Genomic DNA, 22,207 nt, shown 5'->3' with positions numbered 1-22,207 from the left:
TACCGGAGTGCCATGATGGGCCCAGGGAAGGTGGGGCTGGGACCAGTAGCATCACGCCCACCCCACAGGCGTCAGCTCGGGCTGGGGGACGTTTAGGGGCACAGCAACACCAAGCCCTGGGGCCCAAAGTGCCTATGTGGTCCATGTCCCCCACGCCCGTCGCCATGGCTGCAGTCACTGGCAGTGCTAACCCCTCAAGTCTGAACCCCGTCAGTGCAGTCACAGCTTTGGACGGACCGGCCGCCAGGGGGACAGTAACCCATACAGGGCATCAAACAAGGAGGTCATCAGTTGCCGTGGTCACCTTCTGAAAGGATGGGCTCGGCCTATCGGGACTTCCTTCCTGGACTGAGGCCTGTGCATCCCGGGGTCCCAGGGGTCCCAGGCAGCCTCCTGCTCCTGGCTGCGGCTCACTCCTGTGGGCTTCTCTGCACCAGCGGCCACACCAGTCAGCCTGACCCAGAGCCCCAACCCCAACTCCTGGCTCAGCTGCCCCCAGCCCCTAGGTGCCTGGCAGTGTCCTTGGGTGAGCCACTTAGCAGCACGCAGAGCAGCCCACACGGCTGCCAACCCTGCTCCCTCTCACACGTAGACAGGACCCCGCGGGCTGCAAGGAGCTGCCTCATGCTGGCAAGGTGGGGGCAGGCCAGTGTGAGACAGCCACCAGAGGCCCACCGTGCAGCCAGGGCATCTCGGGGCTGGTACGGGGTTTTCTGTGTGTGCTTCAAGAGTTTTACAATAAAGGGGCAATGTTTTCACGGGAGATCCCCCTCCATGTGTCCCAGACTCTGCAACCCGGGCAGCCAGCACATCTGGCAGGTGCAGCTGGTACAGGCAGGGGGACAGGGGCAAGCGGGCATGCAGGTGCAGACGCCAACAGCCCAGGAGGAACGGGAGGGCGTGTGACCTGCAGAGGGGCCCCTGTGGGAGCTGACCAGCTCTGCAGCTCCACTCCAGCGCCCGAGGTTCCAGGACAGCCAGGCACGGGGCAGTTACCAGCCTCAGGACACCTCAGGACCCCCTGCCTGGGGGCGGCTGAACCTGTGCTGGGAGGCCAATGGGCTCCCCTCCCAACTCAGCATTGATGTGAACGCTGCTGCTGTCCACAGCACACCCGGCCCACAGGCACTGCCTACCACTATGGGCGACAGGACGGCACTCGGGCAGCCAAGCTGCAACCTAAGGGACATGCCCACAGCCAGGATGCCGCCCCAGACAGCCTCCACAAGCCACCCCGGAAATGCCCGCTATTCCCCTGCCCCACCAGGACAGCGTCCTGTATGCAGTGAGCACACCCCCGAGGACCTGCCTGCGATGGCAGGGACAGACTGAGCCCGCACTGTGCCACGCACACTGGGCCCATCACCCTCTGCACCTGCAGCCATGAGACCCGAAGCCCACCTGGCGCATGAACACATCAAACCCTCCCGCCACTGGCTGCCACCCACAACCACCTCCTGTCCACACAAAGACACTGGCCAACTGGGAAGTACGGGGGCATGCCAGGACCAGGGGCCCACGCCTGCCCCTGCAGGACTCCTGGCCAGAGCAAGAGGAGACCGACATGGCGGCTCAGGGACCAGGAGTCGGTCAGCAGTGCCAGCACACACTGTCCCTCGTGTCTACACCACATGCTTAGTAGCGGCTCCTTCCACGCCCCCGCCTGGGGCTGAGGGACCCGCATCTCACCCCACTGTCCACCTGCCCGGGCAGTGCCGAGGTGCCACCTCAGACGTGAGGGCCCACATTGAGCGACCTGCCTGTGGCCACCCCACGGGTGACTGGAGAGCAGGAGTCACCCAAGAAGCAGAACTCAGACTGTGTGGAAAAGTTTCCAAGGTTTAATGAAAAACAATGCACTATATACATGTGGTAAGAAAAGACAGACTCGCCACCCTAGGGCTTCTGGGGGCCTGACACGAGTCCACACGAGCCCCCGGAGACGCCACCGCCGGGCCGCGCCCCCGAGAACAGGTGGCCGGCCAGGTGCTACACCCTCAGATGAGGTCAGCGACTGCAAGCCAAGAGACACACTGAGGAAATGCCCGGAAAGGCCGTCCCATGCACACTGCCCCTCGTGAGCGCACTCACAAACACTCCCACCCTGCCCCCCACTGTTCCACACATGCCAGCAGCACCCCCCTACTGTGTCTCACACCCCCAGCACCCCTACTGTCTCACACACACACCAGCACCCCCCCAGTCTCTCTCACACCCCTACCGTTCATGGGCATCTCGTCGATCTGTGTCGAGTAGTACTGCTCGATGTCCCGCAGGATGCGAATGTCGTCATTCTTCACAAAGTTAATGGCCACACCCTTGCGGCCATAGCGCCCTGACCGCCCAATTCTCCAAGATGAAACATAATCCATTCAGCACCCAGAAAACAGGCTCTGGGAACCGCTCCCGCTCCCCCTCCCTACCCCCTGCCTCGGCCACCCCACCTGTCCCTCCCCTCCCCTGTCCCTGGGCCACCCCACCTGTCCCTCCCCTCCCCTCCCCTGACCCTCGGCCACCCCACCTGTACCCTCCCCTCCCCTCCCCTGTCCCTGGGCCACCCCACCTGTCCCTCCCCTCCCCTCCCCTGACCCTTGGCCACCCCACCTGTCCCCTCCCCTCCCCTGTCCCTTGGCCACCCCACCTGTCCCCTCCCCTCCCCTCCCCTGTCCCTGGGCCACCCCACCTGTCCCTCCCCTCCCCTCCCCTGACCCTCGGCCACCCCACCTGTCCCTCCCCTCCCCTGTCCCTGGGCCACCCCACCTGTCCCTCCCCTCCCCTCCCCTGACCCTCGGCCACCCCACCTGTCCCCTCCCCTCCCCTGTCCCTTGGCCACCCCACCTGTCCTGCCCCTCCCCTCCCCTCCCCTGTCCCTCGGTCACCCCACCTGTGTATGTACAGCTCTCTGTTGTTGGGCAGGTCGTAGTTGATGATGAGGGACACCTGGGGGACGTCGAGGCCCCGGGCCCAGACGTCAGTGGAGATGAGCACCCGGCTGCAGGGGGAGAGCATAGCTCAGCCGGGATGAGCAGCCACCACCTCCAAAACCCCGCAGACCCAAGTGCCAGCGACAGACCTGAAGGGGCTGTGGAGGCAGCTGGTGTGTTCAGTCACCAAGCCACACCCTCCAGCTGACCACACCCCCTGCACTTCACTTGCTGCAGGCTGGCCCCACAGGCAAGTGTCTGAGGCGGCAGCGCCAATGCCAGTTGGGGTGCCTACCTCCCAAGTCACAGTGCCCGAGTCCAGGCCCAGACCCCCCTCCCGCCCCAGGCTTCTGACAGCTGCACAGCCCGGGAGGCAGCAGGGGCCCTGCTGTGCCAGGTCCGCGCCCCAGCCGCCTGAGCACCTGGACAGCAACCCAGCCAACAGGTGCTCCCTTTTCTGCAGGACTCCATCTCTCCTGCCTTAGGCCAAATCTCTCAGTGTAGACATTGGAAGGCAAGGAGGGAAAGCCAGGTGTCGGGCACTGGGCTCGACCAAGCCCTGGCTCCCAGGCATGTGGCCCAGCTTCCTGCCAGGGCGTGCCCCGGAGGCAGTGGGGAACGGCCCACAGCCTGGTCCTGGGCACCCGCACGACACTCAGCCCGCTGCTCCTGGCTCCTGCCTCCAGCCCGCCCAGCCCTGGCCGGGCGGTCATTCAGAAGTGAAGCCAGCAGGGGCAAGTCCTCGCCACCATCTCTCTGCACCTCTGCCACCATCTCTCTGCACCTCTGCTTTTCCCACCGGAGGACCCAGTTCCAGCTGCTGCCAACGCTGGCCCTGAGGGCAGCGGTAAGGCCCGAGTAACTGGGGCCCTGGCACGCCCGTGGAGCTCCCAGCTCCAACCCACGGCTGTGAAGCACCAGGCAGGAGGGAGATGGGTGACTACCATGGTTATTACAATCTAAAGGAAACCAAAATCCAGCGACACGCTGTTACCTCAGAAGACAGGACGCTTCCGGCCGCCACAGCAGCTCAAGGCAGGGGGACAGAGCGAGAACCCCAGAACCACCAGTTCAGGGCCGCCCTCACTTGCCAGGTGGACAACAGCAGAAAGGCGGCAGATGGGCTGGACACGCCCGTCACTGGCGCACCCCAGAAGCCCGCTCACGCCGACACGGCAGGCCCGGCCCGCGGGGACCCACCTGGCGCCGGAGCGGAACTCCTTCATGATGGACTCACGCTCCTTCTGCGGCATGTCCCCGTGCATGGAGGACACCGTGAAGTTGGCCTCCCGCATCTTCTCCGTCAGCCAGTCCACCTGCAGGTGTGCACACGGGCCACGGGGCTCAGCAGGCACGGGCCACGGGGCAGCATCTGGCCGACAAGGGACCAGACGCCGTGCCATGGCTGACTGCCACCCAGGGTTGCTGCATGGCCCTCCAGTGCCCACAGCCGTCACCAGGCGACGGCTATGTGGCAGTGCCCACGTCGCTGCTCTCGCACACTCTCAGGAACCTCCTATGTGCCCAGTGAGCACCAGCCTGCTCACAGAATCCTCACTCTATGGGTTGTGGCGCCATGTCACCTCCCATCTGAAAGGGACGTCTCTACCCCCACCCACCCCATCAGCTACGCCGCCAGCAGCTCTGCACGGGTCCCTGTGTAAACCCACCAGGTCTGACTCTCAGCGGGGCCTTGGGGGACTACATAGCCACCCTGTGGGTTTCCACAGGAACCACATCGCCCGAGGCCCTGACAGGAGCAGCCCCACCAAGGGCGGGCAGGGCCTCGCGCCCACGAGGCCCCCGGGGAAGCAGGCTACCTTCCTCTTGGTGTTGCAGAAGATGACGGCCTGCGTGATGGTGAGCGTGTCGTAGAGGTCACACAGGGTGTCAAACTTCCACTCTTCTCTTTCCACTGCCACAAAAAACTGCTTGATGCCTTCCAGAGTCAACTCATCACTGGAGGACAAACAGAGTGCGTCACGCCGCGGCAGCTCCGCCAGCTGGCAGGTCAGGCCCTCATTCTACCACACGTCCTGGTCAGGGCTCAGCCGAAACAGCTAACACTCCACACAACCCACTGCCCCCAGGCAGGGTGGCGTCCTAACTTCAGTCACTAGCTCAAGGCAGAGAGCAAGCAAAAGCTGTTTTTCCCACAGGCACCGCGACGCCACCTCCCACTCCCACGTGGGCCTGACACAGCCGAGCGCAGGGACGGCGGGAACACGCACCGTTTCACCAAGATGCGGATGGGGTCTGTCATGAACTTGTTGGTCATCTCCAGGATCTCGTGCGGCAGCGTGGCACTGATGAGGACCACCTGGGTGGCCGGGGGCAGGTACCTGTACACGTCGTAAATCTGCTCCTTGAAACCTGCGTGGGCAGGATCCGACAGAGACCGCGTCAGACCAGGGAGACCCCCGCATCAGACCAGGGAGAGACCCGCGTCAGACCAGGGAGACCCCCGCGTCAGACCAGGGAGACCCCGTCAGACCAGGGAGACCCCACGTCAGACCATGGGAAACCATGTCAAAACTCACTGGCCCCAAACGTAGACCACGTCAGACCCAGCTGCCGGCGGGCACAGCGCGCCTGGGGCAGCTGATCCACACAGGGCCAGGATAGACCCACACGCTACCCTGGCCCACTCCCCACCTTAGCCACCCCAAGTCTCCCGCCATCTCAGCCCACTCAAGGCCTGTGCCCAAATCAGCCTGGAGCCCTGGACTTCTACCCAAAACTTCACAATGAGAAACGCTGCCAGCTCACTGCTATGACTGAATGGTGCCCGGGCAGAGCCAGACAGGGAGGACCGCAGGGCTGGTATCAGATGGCGCAGTCCTGCGTGCACACAGCCCACGAACCTGCCCTTCAGCCAGCACCCACGTGAGCTCACAGAGCCTCTGTCCAGGGACAGGTGGGGAACAGGGACACTCAGAGCCGACAGCCTCTCAGGCAGGTGGCTGGAAGGGTTCCACACCCCACAGAGCGCCCACTCCGCACCCCACCAGCCCCTCGGGGCTCATCTGACCTTGACCCACTCCTGAGTCAAGATGACAGCCTCCAGCCCTCACCCTCCACTGGGCCAAACTAGCAGCCTGCGTGGGCGGCGGGACACTGTCTCCCAGTGTCTGCCCTGGGCAGAAGCCGGGGCTGGTGAGGACCTGCATTCCTGTAAGAACGGAGGCGTCTCTCCACAGACGCCAAGGCCAGCACCCAGCAGCGCTTCAGCACTCGCCAAAGAGCACACACGTGTCTGCCTGCAGCGCAAACAGCACGCTCCAACCCGCAGCCACACACCAGGCACGCCCTGTGCTTCCACACACGCCCAAACACCCACCAGGCAGGACTGGGCCCGGCTGAAGCCAGGAGCCAGCAACCCCTTCTGGGTCTCCCACTGAACTCAGAAGGCGGGCAGCCCGAGCAATTCACTGCCTAAATAATCACACACTTCAAAGGCAGAGCAAAAGAGAAAGATGTGGAGGAAGAGTTGGTCCACCTGCTGGTTCACTCCCCAGATGGCCAAAGCCAGGAGCCGAGAGCATCAGCCTGGTCTCCCAGGGGCTGGCGGGCGCCCAAGTCACCAGGCCATCTCCCACGGCCTTCCTAAGCACGGCAGCAGGAAGCTGACTGGACTCCACCGGCCACCCAGCTGTGCAAGACAGCCTCGCGAGCACCGCACACGGAGCGACACAGCCTGCGACTGAGCTCAGTGAGCTCACCCACCCACACCTGCGCACCTCCCCACTCGGGCAGCACCAGGCACCCAGGTGAGCAGTACTTCCGGGCCTGAGGCGCCAGGCCACGCAACCCACCAGAACCACGCACAGGCCAGGCACCCGAGCAGACATCCTGCTGGCCACCAGCCACGTGCACTCCCAGTGTGAAGAATCGAAGCTGGACTCTGCCCAATTGCCCTCCCAGACGACGCACTGCCCCGCCTCCATGTCGGCGCTGTCCTTCATTCGCCACTGGGAAGAGGACCGAGGCCCGCGAGCGGGAACGCGTACCCTTGTTGAGCATTTCATCCGCTTCATCCAACACCAGCATCTTGATGGCGCGGGTCCTCAAACTTCTGCGTCGAATCATATCTACAAGAGTGGAGCGAGGGATGAGGCCAGGCCGGCAGGGCAGGGCAGGGGTGAGGCCAGGCCGGCAGGGCAGGGCAGGGGTGAGGCCAGGCCGGCAGGGCAGGGCAGGGGTGAGGCCAGGACGGCAGGGCAGGGCAGGGGTGAGGCCAGGCCGGCAGGGCAGGGCAGGGGTGAGGCCAGGACGGCAGGGCAGGGCAGGGGTGAGGCCAGGCCGGCAGGGCAGGGCAGGGGTGAGGCCAGGCCGGCAGGGCAGGGCAGGGGTGAGGCCAGGCCGGCAGCAGGGGCAGGCACTCAGCCCTTCTCCCCGCACAGCCGGACACACTGCCCTAGTGTGTGGCACCAACACCCTCCACAGGACAGCCATAGCGACAGGTGCACTCACCAAAGACCCGCCCCGGCGTGCCAGCCACCACGTGCTGCCCATAGTCAAGCTTCCGGATGTCCTCGCCCACGTTGGTGCCCCCGATGCAGGCGTGGCACTGGACATTCATGTAGTCTCCGAGGGCAAGCAGACCCTGGCACAGCACAGGTTCCACTGTCAGACACAACCCGACCACTGCCACCCCACGCTGACGGCCATTGATGGCGCCCTGTGCCACAGGGGCCCAAAGCTTCCTGGTCCTCCCTGCGCTCAGGGAAGCCAGCTCTCAGGAGAGCCACAGAGTGGAAGACAGGTCAAGTCCACAGCTGTGTCTAGCCCAAACACCACAAGCACCTGCTCTCCCTAAGTGGATGTAGCAGGTCAGTACCCGAGCTCTGTCAAAGTAACCTTGCAGTTAAAAGCCACACCGAGGCCCCCAGTGACCAACAGCACTGAGCCTCGACCAGCCAGCAACTCCGATGACGGTCGGGTTAGGGCAAAACCACAGCAGTCAGGAAAATGATTTTTGGAGGAAACAGAAAACTTACATGAAGCCAATAAGCCAGATCGGTATAGCCAGATCATATCCACAATCCCCGTGAAACCAGCCCAGCCCAGAACCCTGCACAGCTCAGCACCCTGCACAGCACTCAGCCCAGCCCAGCACCCAGTGAGCTCTCAGCCCAGCCCTGCCCCCAGCGCAGCCCAGTCCAGCACCCAGCGCAGCACTCAGCCCAGCCCAGCCCCCAGCACAGCACTCAACCCAGCCCAGCCCAGCCCAGCACGCAGCGCAGCACTCAGCCCAGCTCAGTCCAGCCCGGCACCCAGCGCAGCTCTCAACCCAGCTCAGTCCAGCAACCAGTGCAGCACTCAGCCCAGCCCAGCCCAGCCCAGCACCTAGCGCAGCACTCAGCCCAGCTCAGTCCAGCACCCTGCATGCCTCACCTTCTGAATCTGCACAGCCAACTCCCTTGTGGGTGCCAAGATCAATGCTTGGGTCTCCCTGACCTGTGGGAGAGACAATGCCTCAGGAGCCGAGGACCTTCACAGCAACCACAGCAGTCGAGGTCTGCCACTCCTGACACAGGTTAGCAGGTCCCCAGGGCATCTACACTACACACCTGGTAATATCAGACCTCACCAGGACAGTGTAAAGAACTAATAAAACTAATAACTCCCTCTGCTGCCGCGAGCAGGGATGTACTGCAGGAGTGCTGGGCAGGCAGCAAGGAGCCTCTGCAAAAGCTGTTCAAGTAACTCAAGCGGAGGATTTGAACTGGGGAGTGGTCCCGGCGTGGGTCAGTACTGTGGGGTCTGGGGAGTGGTCCTGGCGTGGGCCAGTACTGTGGGGAACGGGGAGTGGTCTCGGCGTGGCACTGGACGTGGGTCAGTGGTCCCGGCGTGGGCCAGTATTGTGGGGAATGGGGAATGGTCCCTACCTGAATGTCCAGGCACTGGAGAACAGAGATACTGAAGGTGGCCGTCTTGCCTGTACCAGACTGTGACCTGGACAAGAAAGCACAGATGCGGCAGGCAGCAGGTGCCAGGGAACAGCATACCTGCACGCTGAGCACACCTACCTGCACACATGCTGAGCACGCCTGCACACACGCTGAGCATGCTGAGCACACCTGCACACACACTGAGCACAACTGCACACACGCTGAGCACGCCTGCACACACTGAGCACGCCTGCACGCACGCTGAGCACGCCTGCACACACACTGAGCACAACTGCACACACGCTGAGCACGCCTGCACACACTGAGCACGTCTGTACACACTGAGCACACCTGCACACAGAGCACGCCTGCACACACACTGAGCATGCTGCACACACGCTGAGCACACCTGCACACACAGAGCACACCTGTACACACTGAGCATGCTGCACACACACTGAGCACGCCTGCACACACGCTGAGCACACCAGCACACACTGAGCACGCCTGCACACACACTGAGCACATCTGTACACACTGAGCATGCTGCACACACACTGAGCACGCCTGCACACACGGAGCACGCCTGCACACACGCTGAGCACACCTGCACACACTGAGCACATCTGCACACACTGAGCACGCCTGCACACACAGAGCACACCTGCACACGCTGGGCACACCTGCACAGAGCACACCTGCACACACACTGAACACACCTGCACACACGCTGAGCACGCCTGCACACACGCTGAGCACGCCTGCACACACGCTGAACACACCTGCACACACCGAGCACAACTGCACACACACTGAGCATGCCTGCACACACTGAGCATGCTGCACACACACGCTGCACAGGGCTGCGCAGGGCTGCACAGGGCCACAGCCCCTGCTGCTCGGCTCTGGCCCATCCTCCTGTGAAGACATCCTAGGAGGTAGAGGAGGATACCACCCGCCAGGGAACCCCAAGGGAGTTCTGAATCTGGCCCGGCCTGGTAGGCCTGCTCGGAGTGGGCACAGAGGGAGTGACCCGGCAGCTCTGACCCTCTGCCTTTCATGTGGAAGACAAGCAGGAAGAAGGAAACGCAGACAGGCCTCTATCTACTGTGATGAACACTCTGACTCAGGCCTGCACGTGTGGCAGCAGGAGCCTTCTACAAACGCAAACGGAACATGAAGCTACTGACAGAGTACAGTTCCACGGCCAACCGAGAGCTACGCAAAGCTGGCTGAAAACGAAAGCTTCCGACAATGGAAAGCAAGGAGAGGGTGAAGGCGCTCTGGTGTGGCTCAAGTCAGGGGTTGGCACCACACCGGGCAGGCAGCCCTGCGGACCCCGCACCCACCCCCGGTGCCCCACGCACAAACAACTCACTGTGCAATGACGTCCCTCCCTTTGATGATCTGCTTGATGGCACGCTGCTGGATGGCTGATGGCTTCTCAAACCCTGCCGGTAAAAGCGGAAAATGGCTGCAGCGCCCAGACTGGGGCTGGAGACGCGGCCCGGCCGGCTGCAGCGCCCCCATGAGGACTGCTCTCTAGCCCGCAGGCCCTGCCCCTGCCCTGGAAGGTGTCAGCTCAGGGGCACGGGCTGAGGGATGGGCCCGCAGGAGGTCAGTGCTGCAGGGACACACAAGGCCCTGGGTCATCACGTTTCCCGCTCGACCCATGGGAATTAACTCCAGGAGCACCACAGTCAGTGGGGTGTCCATGGCGTGTCCACAACCCTGCCAGCCCGCAGCACACTGGGCAGTGAGCGACTACTCCCGAACCAATCACTGCCCAGGAATGAAGGTGATCCCGAAGTAAAACAGCAACGGACCATGCAGACACCTGGTTCCCTCTGTGCAGCCCGCCTGGGCAGACGCGCCCACCGCCTCGGAGCACCCAGAGAGCCAGCAGTGGCCAGTGGCAACCTGACCCTCACCACGGCCTCACCCTTCCAGCTCACTCCAGCACCAAGCATGGTCAGACAAACAGGTCCCCATCCGGAGGTCGGATGCACACCACCCAGGGAGCATGCTGGTCAGGGCTGTCTAAAACCACCCCAGGCCCCGCCCCTGGCTCCCAGCCCGTGCAGCAGCTGGAGGGCTCCCGGGAGGTGGACACAGCTGCCAGAAAAGGCGTGCCAACCAGCGTGCAAACACCCTCCACCGGCTTACTCGGAGTCCCCTGTATCCTGCCCAGCCCCCTTCCTCGGCCACTCAGGTCCAATCCATCAGCCAACTCGGTCAGCGCAGGGGGTCCCTGGGTCCCCATCACTGCGCCCAAAGCCCAAATGCCCTGATAACCCACCAAACTGCTCAATGTGACTGCGCCCCTGCCCCCTGACATCTTTCAAATCTTCATACGTGGAAGACCCGGCCCCTCCACCTGCCCCCACCCACCCCATTAAGGGGGCTCCAACTGTTCCCCGCCCTCTCCTTCCAGATCTCCATCTCCCCTAGCGCAGGTGGGAGACCGGTGACCAACGATCTCCCAGGGGGACGCTGCAGCCCTGCTACCCCGCCGAACCCCGCTCGGTGGTCGCCGCGGGGTCAAGCGAACTGTCAGGAGCCTCGGCCGGCCGGACTCCCGCAGCCGACCGGGCCCCCGAAGCCCACGATCCCGGCCGGGTCCCCCACGGCCCGCGCCCCAAGTCCGGGCCTGGTCCCCGCAGCCCTAGGGCCAGGTCGGGTCCTCCCCATTGGCGGGGCCCCCAGCCCAGGCCGGGCCCCCTTCCCACAGCCCACGCCCCCCGCCCGGGTCCCCCCAGCCCAGGCCGGGCCCCCTTCCCGCGCCCCGGCCGCGATCGCGCCCCGAGCCCGGCCAGCGCCCACCCACCGTAGGCGTAGATGCCGCGCAGCAGGTCCTCCCGCAGGCCCATGGTGTCGAACGTGGGCGTCACGTCCACCTCCTCGCTCGTCTCGAACTCCACCTTGGTCATGTCTTCCTCCTTGAGTAGCCGCTTCCGCGCCGACCCCGAGTTCGCCATCGTGGCCGCGGCCGCCATGATCCCGAGCCGCCCGCCAGTAGAGCGCGCGCACCCGGCAGAAGGCGGAAGCTGCCCCGAGTAGCCGCGGACGCCGGGAAGTGACTTCACCACGCGCGCAGACTAGGGGCGTGCGTGCGTGCGTACGCAGAGGCCACGCCTCGAAGGGGCGGAGCGCTGTCTGCCCTGGGAGGAGACCACGCTGTCGCTCTCGCGGGATCTCGCGAGGGGCTGGGCGTGGCCGCGCTGCAGTATAAAAGGCACTTTGGGTCCTTCCCGAGAGTGTTCTCTGCGGTGTCCCCTCCGAGTCCAGCTGAGGGGTGACCGCTTGTCCCTCCGCTGAACGCCGCTCGGTCGACAGGGAACTGGCGCGCGGGTGAATTGACGCCTTTGTGTGTGTGGGGTGACTGCGCGGGGCAGGCCGCACAGCCCCACGCGCAGCCGCGACCTCCGTGGGGCGCCCCCTTCGGGGGGCTCGGCCCAGGAGGGGACCCCCGGCTCCCCGGGCGGGGTTGAGCAGAGTGACAGATGCTGCTGTCCCCCGAACTCCCCCCAGGAACCCAGGCCGCCCCAGGAGCGACTCCACGGGGCTCCCCGGACCACGTGCCTCACCCGCAGGGAGTGGGGTGGGACGTGCAGCTGCGGGATTCGAACCGGCGCTCCAAGGTGCAGCCCCTGGGGCCCGGTGGGGCAGCACGGGTGCTCGCTGGGTCCCCCACACGACTTGAGCGTTGGCCGGGGCGCTAGCGTCGGGCCCTGTGAGCCGGTGAGCGGCCACACGGGTGGTTTAGCCCTCTGCAGCTGGGCCTGTGGGGGCCCCTGTCAACAACATGGTCCACGTTTATAAAGCCAATTTGTGTTCCAGACTTCGAAACAAAACGGGTCGTTTCCGCTGCCTCCACGCCCTACTGTCTTGCCAGCTCAGACCACAACGTGACTGAATATACGAGTGAGGGGAGGGCCCAGTGTGGTAGCCTAGTGGCTTAAGTCCTCGCCTTGCATCCGCTAGGATCCCATGTGGGCGCCGGTTCTAATCCCGGCAGCCCCGCTTCCCATCCAGCTCCCTGCTTGTGGCCTGGGAAGGCACTGACAATGGACGCCCACGTGGCAGACCTGGAAGAAGCTCCTGGCTTCAGATTGGCACAGATCCGGCTGTTGCAACCAGCGGATGGAAGATCTTCCTCTCTGTCCTCTCTGTATATCCGCCTTTCATGTACGGAGAGCAGAGACAAACAGATCTTCCAGCTGCTGGTTCGCTCCCCAAGCAGCTGCCACGGCTGGAGCTGAGCCAATCCAAAGCCAGGAGCCAGGAGCTTCTGCGGGGTCTCCCACACACAGCAGGGAGCTGGATGGGAAGCGGGGCTGCCGGGATTAGAACCGGCGCCGATATGGGACGCCAGCATTTGCAGGCAGAGGAGTGGCCGGTTGAGCCAGCGCAGCAGCCCGATGCAGCCGCATCCCAGGGCCGTCTGACGTGCCGCTTGGTGCCCGGTCCCCACAGCCTCCTCTTCAACGTGGGTGCGGGAGACGGCGAAGGGAGCCCTGAGTCCCTGGCATCCCGAAGAGCCGGGGTCCGGCAGCTGCTGGGGAGACTCCGGGGGTCGACGCGGCCTCCCCCGGCAGGGAGAGCCCTCCCGCTGGAAGGGGCAGCGGCCGGGGAGGCAGAGCGGGGTCCGCCGTAGCGACGGAGGGCGAGCGGAGAGGGCCGGGCGGAGCAACGGACGGAGTGAGGCTTTATAGCGTAGGGGCGGGACTGGGCGCACAGGCTCGCGGGGATTGGCAGGCACGGTGGTAGGCGGGGCCGCAAGGGATTGGTGGATAAGGCTGTCAGGGAACAGAAGTGGGCGTGGAACTAAAGCGCCCAAGACTTAGAGAAATGAAACGGAAACCCAAAGGAACTGAAACCTAAGGGAAGCGCCTGTTTAAAGCTGTGGCGGGTCTGAGTGGAGGGGGTCTCGCCGTCTGGGCCGATGTTGAGTCACTCCTCACACTCAAGGCCTTGGGCCGTCCTCCACTGCCTCCTCGGCCTCAGCGGGGAGCTGGATGGGAGCTGGAGCAGCCGGGCGTGGACTGGTGCCCAGATGGGGCCCGGCGCCAGCAGGGTGAGGGTTTAGGCACTGAGCCGTTGTGCAGCCCAAGGCCTGTGGTCCTGCAGACCCGTCGTTGGAGGAGCTGGGGTGTGGGAAGGGGAACAGGTGCAGGTGGCGCTTCAGCCGGAAGCAGGGCCTCCTCTGCCTGCCTGGCAAGGCCTGGCCAAGGACACCCGTTTCTCACAGGGCCCACACCCTTGTTCTTGGGGGTTGTTGCCACCCACCTGCTAGTTCGTTCACTGCCTAAATGCCCCAAACACCAGCCCCGAGTGAGGCCAAGGCTCAGGGCTGGGAACTCAGCCCAGTCTGCCCTGCGGAGAGCAGTGCCCCTGGTACTTGACCGCTGCCCGCAGGTGCAAGCTAGCAGGTGAGCAGAGCCCACACTGTGACATGGAGTACGGGGGTCCCAAGGCACACCCCCACTTGGCGCAGTCTCCCTAACTCACAGCAGGGTCCAGGCAGGGGTCGCCAGCTGGCATCTCTCTGTGTGGGCAAGAGGAGGTACAGGCATGCTCTCCAAGGTTGCTGCGTGAGCGGCTGGGCGGGAGCTGCGGCCTCTCTTGTAGCCTCCGGGCCCCAGACGAGGTCAGGTGGCCCGTGTTGTCTGGGGAGTGCTTCCCCATGGGGCTGGGCTCACGGGAATCGCCAGGGGCCGGATGTGGCCGGGATCCAGTGATCCCACAGGCTGTGTCCGGCCACAGACCACGCTCACCACCCCACGCCGCTGCAGGTCCCGCCCACCGCAGGTCAAAGGCAGACACAGGAGGGCCCGAGTGGACGCAGGCTTAAGGCTGCAGGGAATGGAGTCGGCTTTGGTGACTGCCCGGCTGCAGCCTCTTAGACCCAAGGTGGTGCTGGGGCCCTGAGAGCCGACTCCCTGGACATGCTGGGTGTTTCAGGGTGAGCCCGGAGGATGGGCGTGTCAGGGTGCCTGGAGAGGATGAAGATCCAACCTGGGACTTCCAGGTTGAACACGGGGAGAAGAAGCTGGGGACAGCAGGGCATGGTTTCCAGTGGAACCACCTGGGAAGGCGGCAGGGGAACCAGGCAGAGGGCAGCAGCTCCCAAGCGTGGCACACAGCTCTGTGGTCTGCCTCTAACCAGTGGCACAGTCCACGGGCAGCAGAGGCGGGAATGACAGCCCCAGGGCAGGCGCCTGAGGGGCTCCGCACCCAGCAGTACTGACTCAGGGCTGGGAATCCATCCCCGCCTTCGGAGCTCAGCCCACACTGGCGCTCTTAGAGGGGTGCTGCCTCCATGCTGGCACCCCAGGGGAGCAGCTGCCCCGGTCCAAGGTCCCCTTCCCTGGCCCTCACTGCAGGCTGTGAGACCCCGGCCGATGGACACACGCAGGGGCCGGTCGCACCCGGAGCCCAGAGCGCCTGTCTTGGTGCCACCCACCTGGCTGTGTCCCTCTGCACGGACTACAGGAGGACATGCCGGGATGTGGCCCTGGCTGGAGGCCACAAGGCCGGGCCTTGGCTCCCGGGAGCTGCCACTGGACCCCCGCCTCTGGAGGCCTGCCCTGCTGGCTCACCAGGCCTGGAGAGGGGCAGGTGCTAGGAGCCAAATCGGTGACTCTGAGCCCTGCACCCACGCAAACCCCTCCGTGGGAAGCGTGGCTGTGGGATCTCCTCTCCCGCAAGGACACAGCTGGGCATTGAAGTGGCCGCGAGGAGCGCCAGTCCAGTCGCCCTCTGGTGGTGCGTGGCGTAACTGCAACACACGGCCTGGCTCAGGGTCACCTCGCTTTGCGGCCTGAACTCACTTGGCCTGTCCAGTGGGCGGGGGGAAGCAGAAGTCCCAGGCAGGCACACTAGTGATGGAAGTAAAGGGTGGGGCCTCGGGTGAGAGCAGGGACTGAGCCTGGGGAGAAGGGAGAGAAAGGTGGGGGTGTGGGTGTATCTGGGGACGTGTGCCCGAGTGTTAGACTGCATGAACGAGCAAGGTGCAGCAGGCAAGGTGGCTCTGCCAGACGCGGCTCCAAGTCTCCCAATGAGCAGGATTCCCCTTCACCCTTGGGAACGCCCCCCACCTTGCACCTGGCTCCCCAGACCAGACCTCAGAGCCCCTTGCCATCAGTCACCTCCCCATGACCTTCCTGCTCACTGTCCCCCGCCCCCCCACACACTGCTGGCCAAAGTGGACAAGCAGCTGCTCCAGGGGATGACAAGAACCCTGCAGGGCCACATGAGTGCTCTGTAGGAGGAGCCGGACCAGGTGGGGCTGGGGGGCGGAGGCTGTCTGGGTGGGCTCAGTGCGCAGGCTCCTGCCCAGCCCCTCGTCCAGGGCAGCTGGCTGCACCTCTGAGGTTCTTGCCTTGTCCATGCAGGTGCCTAAGCTCCCCACATCTCAGCTACCAGGCTCCCCACTTGGAGGAAGTGCACCCCAAATCTGGGGCTTGCATGTATGCCCATGAATGGAAACCAACCCCGTGTGTGAACTCTGCCCCGTGCAGGCTGGGTGTGTCCAGAGCACCCTGCCCCGTCTGCCCTTACAGAGGTGGGAGCCCTGTCCAGGGGCAGGCGGATGGCTCAGACTTGGACTAGGAGATCCTTTGTAGGATGCAGCCCACACCCCAGAGTTGGAGGCGCAGGGGGCCGCAGCAGACAGCGTCTGGATCTCTGGCCTGGGGGAGACACACCCAGCTTGACTCTGGGACACCATCCTGCCTTGGGCGTGTGGGGAGAGGGCAGGCAGGGGGCCCAGAGGTGGGCAGGATGGGACTGTGGGGGGAGCAGGCTGTGTGGGCCGGGCTGGGCCACAGCTGCTGCTCCCGGGGGGACTGCAAGGAGCGCGTCTAGGAGGTGACAGACCAGGGAGGGCCCTCACACCACACTGCTGATCACTGGGGGTCTACGAGGCTGGAGCACAACTCCTAGGCCCCAGCCCTTCAGTTCCCTTCCCCAAGGAGTCAGAGTGGAGGTCACTCCACCCCTGTTATGAGCTCCGCCTCAACTACAAAGTTGCAAGTGTGGGAAGCAGTGGAGACACCTGCCACCCCTCCCGCCAGCCAGCTCTGCAGCCCAACTCCCTGGGAAGATGGGGTTCTGCTGGGGGCGCTATGGCTTCCCCCCACCGCTGCCCCTTCCCTCCCGACGGCGCCCTGCCGGACGTCGGGCTGGACGGCATCTGGGGCCTGCACGGGAAGATCTGTCTTCCCCATCATCGTCACATCTCGGCCGACAAGAGGATGGCCGAGAAACTCGAGTCCAATGGGTGCCATCACTCCACCCCCAACGCCACCCTGGCAGGTGCCCATGGGCCACTTGCCGCCAGCTCTAGCACAAAGGCCCAGGAGTAGAATTCCTTAGCTCGCCTACAGCTGCACACCTGCCAGGCTCAGGTAGGTGACATGGACCAACCCATCCAAGGAGGCTGAGGACCGCTGTGGGGTCATGGCTGGGGACAAACTTGCTGGGTCTTCTCTCCCCGAACCAACTCATCTCTGGCCCACACAGGAAGTTCCTTCAGCGACTGGACACCTCAGAGGGGTGGCTCCTGCAGCCAGCCCAGCAGGAGGAGGGGCTGTGGCTCCTCGGTGACCACACCTCCTCGCCCGTCCTTGGGGGCCAAGGCCTCAGAGGTGTGGCCACCCGGCCTCGCACCCCCTCCCTTTGCACAGGTCACAGTGGGTGAGGTCACGGCGCCTCATCTCCACCCTTCATCAGGATCTGGCGTGCCGCAGCGCTCCACCTACACCCGCTGTGTCCCCAGGTAACTGCTGTGTGCCCCTTCTCCCAGCTGCCACTGGCCACGATGCCCCTGGAGCTGGGCTTTTCAGTTGGGACCTTCTGGGCGCTGTGGCCGGGGTGTCCAGGACGGAGAGGGGTCCTGGCCGAAGCCTGAGGATGTGGCCAAACTCCTTCCTTTGCCTCTAGGCCTCAGGGGTCCCGTCACTTGGCCTGTCAGACTCGGACAGACACAAAGCAAGTTCAGAAAAACCAGTGCCTGTATTTTAGCGAAACAAAGAGCTTTCCCACTGCTCTGGGCCAGGGGCCTCAGTGCCCCACCGCCATGGGGGCAAAGGGCGAAGGCAGGGCCCCGCACCCCAGCCACTGCAGGAGGAGCCCTCCTTTCCGGAGGTGAAGCAAGGCAGGGCATTCTGTAACACAAGCCAGACAAGCCCCCGGGTGGGCTATGTTCCTCAGTGCCCCCTGCCCGGCAGGGCGAACCCAGGCACCGCCCCCGGACACACAAGGGCTTCCTCGGGTCTGAACTGCAGTGAGAAAACCTTTGTCCATGTGGCCTGGTTTGCACCTGCCCACCTGGTACACCTGGAAACATCTGGAGACAGAGGGGTCCTTCAGCACCCCCCCAACCTCCCATCTGTAGGTCTCCAGTCAGGACCAAGGCACGGCTGCACCAGGGCCAGGAGCCCACCCTGTCCCTGAGTCCCCACTCGTGGGCCCCGACAGGCCTTTCCTGTGGGGACAGAGGTGCCCTGACATGGAGTGGTCTCCCCCATGTTCTGTCAATCATGGGAGAGGAAGAGGCGGCTCGTCACAGCTCATTGTGTAGCGGGCGGCACGGGGGCGAGAGCTTGTCCTCCAGCACGCCATCGGGGGAGCACACCCAGGGGTCGTGCGTCTCCCACTGCCACTTGGCCAGCTGGGCCTTGAGCAGGTCTAGGACCTGGGCAAACTGCGGGTCGCTGGCGCGGTTGGCGGTCTCGTGGGGGTCCCGGCTGTGGTCATACAGCTCCCAGCGGTCCCGGTAGTAGTAGTGGTGGAGGTCCGAGTACCAGCACGTGGGCTGACCGGCCACGGTACGGTTCAGCAGGTCCTGGAACGTGGGCGAGACGTACAGGTCCTGGTCAATGGGGAAGGGCATCTTGAAGGCCAGGTTGTGCACCAGACGCAGGCCCCGGTGGAATACGGAGCGCATCGGGTAGGCCATGGTGACCTCGTGGTGGCTCTGGCTGCCAAAGACGGTGTCCCAAGGGGGCTCGGCCTGCAGCGCTGGCAGGAGGGAGCGGCCCGTGAGCTGGACGGTCTTGGAGCCAAAGATGGCGTAGCTGGGGTAGGGCACGGAGAACCAGTCCAAGAGGGTGGGCGTGAGGTCTGGAAAGAAAGTGGTGGGGGTGCCTCAGCAGCCCCCAGAAGGACTGAGCCCAAGCACCCTGCACCCCGCCCACCACGCGCCATGCCCGGCCCTGTCCCTCCAGCTACCTCGGGCCGGCAACTCAATGCCATTTCTCAATGCCTCAGCTACCCGCAAGGCCCCAGCCTGGTGACCCAGGGACCCCTCCAACTCCACGGCCAGAAAGGAAGCCCCTCAGGCAGGCAGGGCTTGTGGTTTGGGGCCAAATGGAAAGGTGGTCCCTGAGCCAGTGGCTCCCTGAGGGCTGTCCTGAGATGGGGCGCTCAATCAAGTCCACACCCCTGGCTTTGCTCAGCTCAGCGTGGGCGATCACAGACCACCAAGAACTTCAGGGGACCTGGGCCATGACGAAGCCACTCAAGGGCGCAGTGGTCATCCGAGTGGGGCGTCCAGGCCTGCAGTGTGGGCATCCCCAGGGAAGCGCTCAGCCAAGCAGACGAGGTGGCCTGCCTGGATCTGTGGTCTATGGCGTGGGTGTGGGGGTCACTCTGCTGCCCCTCGGCGAGGGATGTGCCTGTGGGCACAGGCTGAGAGCGGAACCCACATGGGCAGGGCCCGGCCATACCTAGGAGGCTCACGTAGGCCTCGCTGGCCTGCCCCCAGCGCTGCGGGTGCTCGGGGGACGACAGCAGCAAGGGCTCAGCGGTGCCCGGCCAGTACAGGTTGGTCCTGCCGCTGGGGAAGGGGATGCCATTGTCGGAGGTGAACACGACCAGGGTGTCATTCAGGACGCCAGCCTCTCGCAGCTCCTGCAGCACAAGCCCCACCCCTGCGGGGGGTGGGCAGAGAGGGGAGTGGCACGGCTGTGAAGCGGGGCGCCCCCCAGCCCCCAGGCAGTGCTGGCCCATACCCTGACTTGGGCTCAGGGCCTCAGGACCCCCAAGGAGAGAGTTTCACAGTGCAAGCACCCCAGTCTGTGGCCACCACAGAGACTCGCCCCACCCCAGTCCTGTACCCCAAACCCAGTTCCGTTCCCACGGCCTGATTGCCCAGCCCCAGGGCAGGGGCGGCCTGAGTTACAACACCCAGCTCCAGCGAGTTCTCTGAGCACAGGCTCTGCTGGCCGCCACGCAGGACCTTCCCCACGAACCCCAGCTCACATGGGCTCGCAGGAGCCACCTCCTGAGCCTGACTCGGGGCCACCAGGCACAGGGTTGAGGCTGAAGCCTTGGCATACCCCAGTGCCCGGGTTTCGTGGGCCCACCTTGGTCCATGCGGCCGATGGTGGTGTACTGGGCGGCCAGGTCGGCCCGGGCTGCTGGTGTGTCAGGCACGAAGTAGGGCACCTGGGGAGGGGTGTCCTGCTCAGAACAGCCTGTGGGAGAGGAGGGGCCAGCCAGGGCCACAGCTACCGTCCTCCTGCGAGTGGACGAGCCCAGAACAGTGTCCCCCCAAGGAGTCGCAGGCTGATGTCACAGCCCCCAGGAGGAGGGTCAGGCCCTGCCTACCAGGACATCCTGAGGGTCGTAGGTCTGGGGGGTCCAGTCTGGGATGCGCCCCATGCCACTATCCCCGTTGCCGAACTTCTCACAGAAGGCTCCGTACTGAGGCTGCGAGTGGCCACAGCGGTGGGGGTCGTGGAAGGCGACATAGAGGAAGAAAGGCCTGCTCAGGAGAGGGGGGGTCTTGGTGGGCAGGGTCAGTGCCTGGGCGCTCCAGCCCAGGGGGGCCTGCTTTTCCCAACGTGCCCCCCGCTCAGGGGGCCAGGGCCTGCCTCCCACACCTGTCGTCCTGAGTCTGCAGAAACTTCCGGACCAGCAGCTTCATCCTCGTGATGTTGCGGCCCACCTGGAGGACCGAGCCATTCTCCTCCGTGTAGGCGAAGTCAAATGGGTACACGGGCTCCGGCCCCACGTGCTTCTTCCCGATGATGCCTGAGGGAGGACCAGAGATCACCCAGGCTCTCCTCAGCCCCCTGCTCACCCCATGCCAACCCTCCGTGCAACGTGAGAGCTCAGGACAAAGGCTGCAGGGGGCGGGCAGAGGGCAGAGGGCAGCCCGCGCCTCACCTGTGCGCACGCCAGCCTCTCGCAGCAGCAGCGGCAGGCTCCGCACCTTTTCGAAGGAGTTGAAGTGGTGCAGGTCCTGGTGCAGCCCGTACATGCCGTTCTGGTGCTGCCGACAAGACGCACAAGGCTCCGGCCCCTGCCAGCCTCCCCTCGGCTGGACCAGCGTTGCCCCTCACCCACCCCACCCCTGACCCCCGCCCAGCACCCTGGAGAGAGCTCTCCACCTCCCATTCCCGGCCCAGGGGGCCCCAGGGCGCCCACAGCGAGAGCAGCAGGCAAGAGGAGGAGCCGGAGTGTTAGCAGCCCTGCAGGGGCTTCTGCTGTCTCTGCCTGCCTCTCCTTCTCAAATCATATGGCGGGGCGGGGCAAGGAAGACCCCCTGCCATCATTGCTTTTATTATATTTCTTTTTCTTAAAGGTTTATTTTTACTTGAAAGACAGATTTACAGAAAGGAGAGATAGAAACAGATCTCCCCAAATGGCCACAAAGGCCAGAGCTGGGCTGTGCCAGGAGCCAGGAGCTTCTTCTGGCTCTCCCACGTGGGTGCAGGGACCCAAGGACTTGGGCCGTCCTTCACTCTTCCCCAAGGTGGATTAGCAGGGAACTGGATCAGAATCGAACAGCTGGGATTTGAACAAGCTCCCATACAGGATGCTGGCACTGCAGGTGACATGCTAACCCACTACGCCCCACCCCGTTACCTGCTTTGTATTATAAAAGAAATCACTATTGCAAATATGCCCATTGTTGAAGGGCTCGCGGTGTGGCTGGTGGAACCAGCGTCTCCTATGAGCACCAGCCCGCTGTCCCAGTTCCCATGCAGCTCCCTGCTAATGCTCCTGGGAAAGCAACAGAAGCAGGCCCAAGTCGTGGGGTCCTGCACCCGTGTGGGAGAATGGATGTAATTCCTGGCATGGCTTTGGCCTGGTCCGAGATGTCCCCAGCCACTGTGGACAACTGGGGAGTGAACCAGCAGATGGAAGCTCTCTCTCTCTGTCTTTCCAACAAAATTAATAAATAAAGCTTTAAACAACAACAAGAAAATCCAACTCTGCTTCTATTTAGAGTGGGCCCACTGCCCAGACGTGGTGGGTCCCCGGCCCATGCGCCTCAGTCCGCTCTTAGGTGGGGACACACAGAACAGGGCTGCCCCGTTCCCAGGGACACCAGCGTGGCAGTCTGAGGCCGAGACAGCCCTGTGTCAACCCTGG

The 22,207-nt window shown here is 64.3% G+C and overlaps 3 protein-coding genes across 3 annotated transcripts in view; 1 reads left to right on the top strand and 2 right to left on the bottom strand.

The window, feature by feature from the left end:
* GAA (alpha glucosidase) overlaps positions 1-22,207 on the top strand; it is a 164,696-nt gene that overhangs the window by 8,988 nt on the left and 133,501 nt on the right. The window lies entirely within an intron of this gene.
* On the bottom strand, positions 1,966-11,885 carry EIF4A3 (eukaryotic translation initiation factor 4A3). The gene is made up of 12 exons (XM_058676126.1): positions 11,646-11,885; positions 10,197-10,269; positions 8,816-8,882; positions 8,322-8,384; positions 7,398-7,530; positions 6,935-7,015; positions 5,156-5,297; positions 4,745-4,883; positions 4,125-4,240; positions 2,885-2,992; positions 2,222-2,349; positions 1,966-2,014 (listed from the first exon to the last, which is right to left on the bottom strand). The coding sequence occupies exons 1-12, from the start codon at positions 11,812-11,814 to the stop codon at positions 1,998-2,000; spliced, it is 1,236 nt and encodes a 411-aa protein (XP_058532109.1). The 5' UTR covers positions 11,815-11,885; the 3' UTR covers positions 1,966-1,997.
* SGSH (N-sulfoglucosamine sulfohydrolase) lies at positions 18,293-20,848 on the bottom strand. Its single transcript, XM_058676130.1, has 5 exons — positions 20,710-20,848; positions 20,435-20,536; positions 20,191-20,272; positions 19,552-19,755; positions 18,293-18,946 (listed from the first exon to the last, which is right to left on the bottom strand). Exons 2-5 carry the CDS (start codon positions 20,486-20,488, stop codon positions 18,387-18,389), a joined length of 900 nt encoding a protein of 299 aa, XP_058532113.1. The 5' UTR covers positions 20,489-20,536; positions 20,710-20,848; the 3' UTR covers positions 18,293-18,386.

This window comes from Ochotona princeps, chromosome 17, assembly GCF_030435755.1.
Source record: "Ochotona princeps isolate mOchPri1 chromosome 17, mOchPri1.hap1, whole genome shotgun sequence".
NCBI classification, from domain to species: Eukaryota; Metazoa; Chordata; class Mammalia; order Lagomorpha; family Ochotonidae; genus Ochotona; species Ochotona princeps.
This window is presented reverse-complemented; position numbering and strand designations above follow the sequence as displayed.

Coding starts and splice junctions, on each gene's coding strand:
- EIF4A3 (XM_058676126.1), bottom strand. CDS start 11,814: ATGGCGGCCGCGGCCACGATGGCGAACTCGGGGTCGGCGCGGAAGCGG. Junction 8,883..10,196: donor GGGAGGGACGTCATTGCACA/GTGAGTTGTTTG, acceptor TTTCTTGTCCAG/GTCACAGTCTGGTACAGGCA. Junction 5,298..6,934: donor GGATGAAATGCTCAACAAGG/GTACGCGTTCCC, acceptor CTGCCCACGCAG/GTTTCAAGGAGCAGATTTAC.
- SGSH (XM_058676130.1), bottom strand. CDS start 20,488: ATGGGGCGCATCCCAGACTGGACCCCCCAGACCTACGACCCTCAGGAT. Junction 20,273..20,434: donor ACGACCCTCAGGATGTCCTG/GTAGGCAGGGCC, acceptor ACCCCTCCCCAG/GTGCCCTACTTCGTGCCTGA. Junction 18,947..19,551: donor GGCCTACGTGAGCCTCCTAG/GTATGGCCGGGC, acceptor CTTTCTTTCCAG/ACCTCACGCCCACCCTCTTG.